The sequence below is a fragment of the Nanorana parkeri genome, unplaced genomic scaffold (assembly GCF_000935625.1).
Source record: "Nanorana parkeri isolate BGI_ZX_2015 unplaced genomic scaffold, ASM93562v1 scaffold731, whole genome shotgun sequence".
In the NCBI taxonomy this organism is placed as follows: Eukaryota; Metazoa; Chordata; class Amphibia; order Anura; family Dicroglossidae; genus Nanorana; species Nanorana parkeri.
This window is the reverse complement of record NW_017306999.1, coordinates 268,839-272,029: the sequence shown is the minus strand read 5'-3', so window position 1 is coordinate 272,029 and position 3,191 is coordinate 268,839. Positions and strand designations below refer to the sequence as shown.

Genomic DNA, 3,191 nt, shown 5'->3' with positions numbered 1-3,191 from the left:
TACAATGTTTTTCCTCCATGCATGGATCTTCTAGGGAGGTGGGGCTGCCAGAGGTGGTAAGTAGCCCCCCGCAAAGTGTACTACTGCGGATCAATGACACACTTTTATGTTTAAAAAAGGTTTTGAACTGTTGCCCTGTCTCCAAGTTACCTCTGGTTGCACAATGTTTCCTAGATTTGTAACATCTGTTAGAATTAGAATAGTTGGCTTGGCTTACTAAACAGCATGTATGGTATTAACATTATTTATTAACAGGGCTGAATTTATATTTCCCGCCCCCGGTCATCTGTCTTGTTCCAAATTTCTAATTTGGACCACAAGAACGTCTCCTGCTTTTGAGGAAGCGACAATGCTACCCTAGGACAGGACTACAAATGTCTTCCCCTCTCCTGTTCTCTATATAATAAGAATTAAACACTAGCAGAGAGCACAGGAACTCAGACATCCCAACTCTCTCGGACACTCCAGGAGTCTCCCGCTATTAGATAGCGGCTCCCGGCAGCTCCCCGAGAGAAACATTTTCTCCCAGAAAGGTTTACTTTGCTCGATTTAGAAGAGTAAACATTTCCCTGCAATCTGTTGTGTTTTTGTTTTGTTTTCTGACATCGGGGCTGCCGTCAGAGAAAAAAAAAAAAACAGCATAGGAATGAATAGCCGGATTCCTATTGGCTATTTCACTTTGCAATATCCAATAGCAGACTAGCTATTACACCAGCCCACTGCTTCTGTCAATCAGCAGAGGGGGACCTGAAGTTCTCCATCAGGTCCTCTTCTAGTGATTGACAGCAGCAGAGGGCAGGTGCAATAGCCACCTTGCTATTGGATATTGCAAATTGAAATAGCCAATAGCAATCTAGCTATTCATTCCTATGCTGTTTTTTTAATTATTATTCTGACGGCAGCAGCTGTCAGAACACTAAAAAAAAAACCCAGCAGATATCAAGGAAGCTATTGCTTCTCATGCTATCTGCCATAATTTCAGGGGGGTGCCCTCGCCCCCCTCCCCCCCCGCACCTCCCTGAAATGAAAAGGGCACCTCCCTGAAATTGCTTTCTCCAGGTTGGGATCCCTGGGAAGTTATCAGCCAACAAGATTTCCGGCGGGATTAACAGGTATTTTTTAAACAATTTTTGAAGAGATATAACAAAACACTGTCACTGATCTATTTGACAGACCAAAAGAGACGATACAAGATAAGTTGAATCTTGGGGTTCCTTCAGACTGGGTTCACACCTGGGCGTTCCTAATAGGCGCGTTTTATGCCCGTTTCTGCCCTTGCGTTTGTAGCACGTTTTTGTATTCAATGAAACGCGCGTTCGACGCGTTTTTTAACCTCCCTGGCAATATGATTTTTTCCCCCTTTTTTCTCTATATGATTTTCGTTTTTTTAAAAACTTTTAAACTTCCCACCGGTTCCGCCCCCCTGCGACGCGGACGCTTGCAAGGGGGCGGAACCCGGAAGACAGATGCCGGCAGCGGCCGGAGGACACAGCGGGGATCGCGGACAAGGTAAGACCTACGCTGTAGTCCCGAATGTGGCTCGGGGTTACCTCTTTGGTACAGAACATTAACCCCGAGCCACATTCGGGAATACCAATGGATGCGCGCTGAAATCGGCCCCTACGCGCGAAAAAGAAGCTCAAGTACTTTTGCGCGCGTAGGACGTTTTTCAGCGCGACAAAACCGGCTGAAATACGCCCAGGTGGAAACCATGCCCATAGGGATTAATAGGATTTCACTTCTTGAAAGTTTTTCAGCGCTTCGATCAGCGCTGAAAAACGCCCAGGTGTGAATCCGGCCTAAATGAGCGTTGTCCATAAACAGTTCCACCGATAATCAATATCAGATTATTGGCAGATTCCACTATATGTATAATTCTGTCCCCTGGTAGGGTAAACCTTCATTCCCCGATCACATTAATGTTTATATATCAGATAAAAAGACATAACACGGTAGTTTTGTTGATAAAGCTCTAAAAAAGAATAAATAATAACGTAAGAATTTTTTTTTTATAAGAAAATTGAATTTTTAAGTTTTGAAAATAATGTGGAAATTAATATAATGATATATTTTTATTTTCATGTTTTTTTTATTTGCGTGCAGTAAAAAGCATATAGACTTCAGCGCTTGGAAACAAACAGAACAATGACAGTGGCCTTATTTCAACTTTATTTTCCTCTCCTCCCCCAGAGAAGAATTATGAAGGTTTTCACCCCCCTTAGTGATTGAGGAGATCATTCACTGACTTCATCTAACATCTTCTGCACAGGAGGTAGGGATAGGTGAGAGGGAGCGAGGAAGTCTTGGCTCACTCTCCATTCTCCGAAGCTTGGCATTGGATAATATTTTGAAGATCTTTGGATAAGGGTTCAACAAACGCGTTGATCCACCTCAAGCTGCAAAGCGCGGCCATCCTTTAATGACTTTGTAGAGGCTATCTCCGGGACAGCTTGTGCTCATCACGTTTCGGTGTCCCTTCAGGACATAGTTGCTTCTGATGAAGTTTTTGGCCACCCCGCAAGCGATAAGTTGCTTTGCAGCATTCAGGGCTGCATTGTTGGGGGCGCGATCTGTATTGGGTAGACAAAGAAAATAATTAGTCATAATTGTAAATGAAGAACTTTAGTGGCAGAAGGAAAAAATGAAAATACAAGGGGGAGTTACACCTTTCCAAAGCTTTGTTGGCTTCTACAGTATATGATCTCATGCAAACTTTTCCATATTATTATATCTGCTGAGCGGCTACACTTGTGTTGTATTCCAGCCAGTGCCAAATTGCCCACAAGCCCAACCGAGACCCGGCCCCGAGGCGGCAGGGAGCAGAGGGGCGGCAGAGGTGTAGAATCTCCCAACGCCCGGGACTTGAAGTTCCAGTCGCCGGGAGGGTAGTTGTTTTCTACATTTAGCTCTGCTTTGGGCACGCAGGGCTAAATGTAAAAAGATTAGGTAAAAAAATAATAATTAAAATAAAAAATAAAAGGGTGATAAAAAAGTTTAAAAAAATAAGATAAACATTTTTTTTTTAAATACAAAAGTAAAAAATAATAAGCTAAAAAATTATTTAAGAAGAAAGTAAAAGATAATAAGATAAATAAAAATGTAAAACAGTTACAAAAATAAAATAAAAATAAAGAAAATAAAAAAAGTGATAAAAAAGTAAAAATAAAATAAAGAAAACATTTAACAAAATT

The 3,191-nt window shown here is 41.7% G+C and overlaps 2 protein-coding genes across 2 annotated transcripts in view; both read right to left on the bottom strand.

Annotated features, from left to right (window-relative positions):
- The window catches only part of LOC108793206 (peptidoglycan recognition protein 1-like), a 17,871-nt gene extending 15,552 nt beyond the window's left edge, over positions 1 to 2,319 (bottom strand). The window contains exon 1 of the mRNA XM_018564160.1: positions 2,313 to 2,319. Coding sequence (XP_018419662.1) covers positions 2,313 to 2,319 — 7 coding nt within the window. The remainder of the gene's footprint in view (positions 1 to 2,312) is intronic.
- Positions 2,320 to 2,391: 72 nt separating this feature from the next.
- The window catches only part of LOC108793205 (peptidoglycan recognition protein 1-like), a 5,763-nt gene continuing 4,963 nt past the window's right edge, over positions 2,392 to 3,191 (bottom strand). Inside the window, exon 4 of the mRNA XM_018564159.1 lies at positions 2,392 to 2,570. Coding sequence (XP_018419661.1) covers positions 2,392 to 2,570 — 179 coding nt within the window. The remainder of the gene's footprint in view (positions 2,571 to 3,191) is intronic.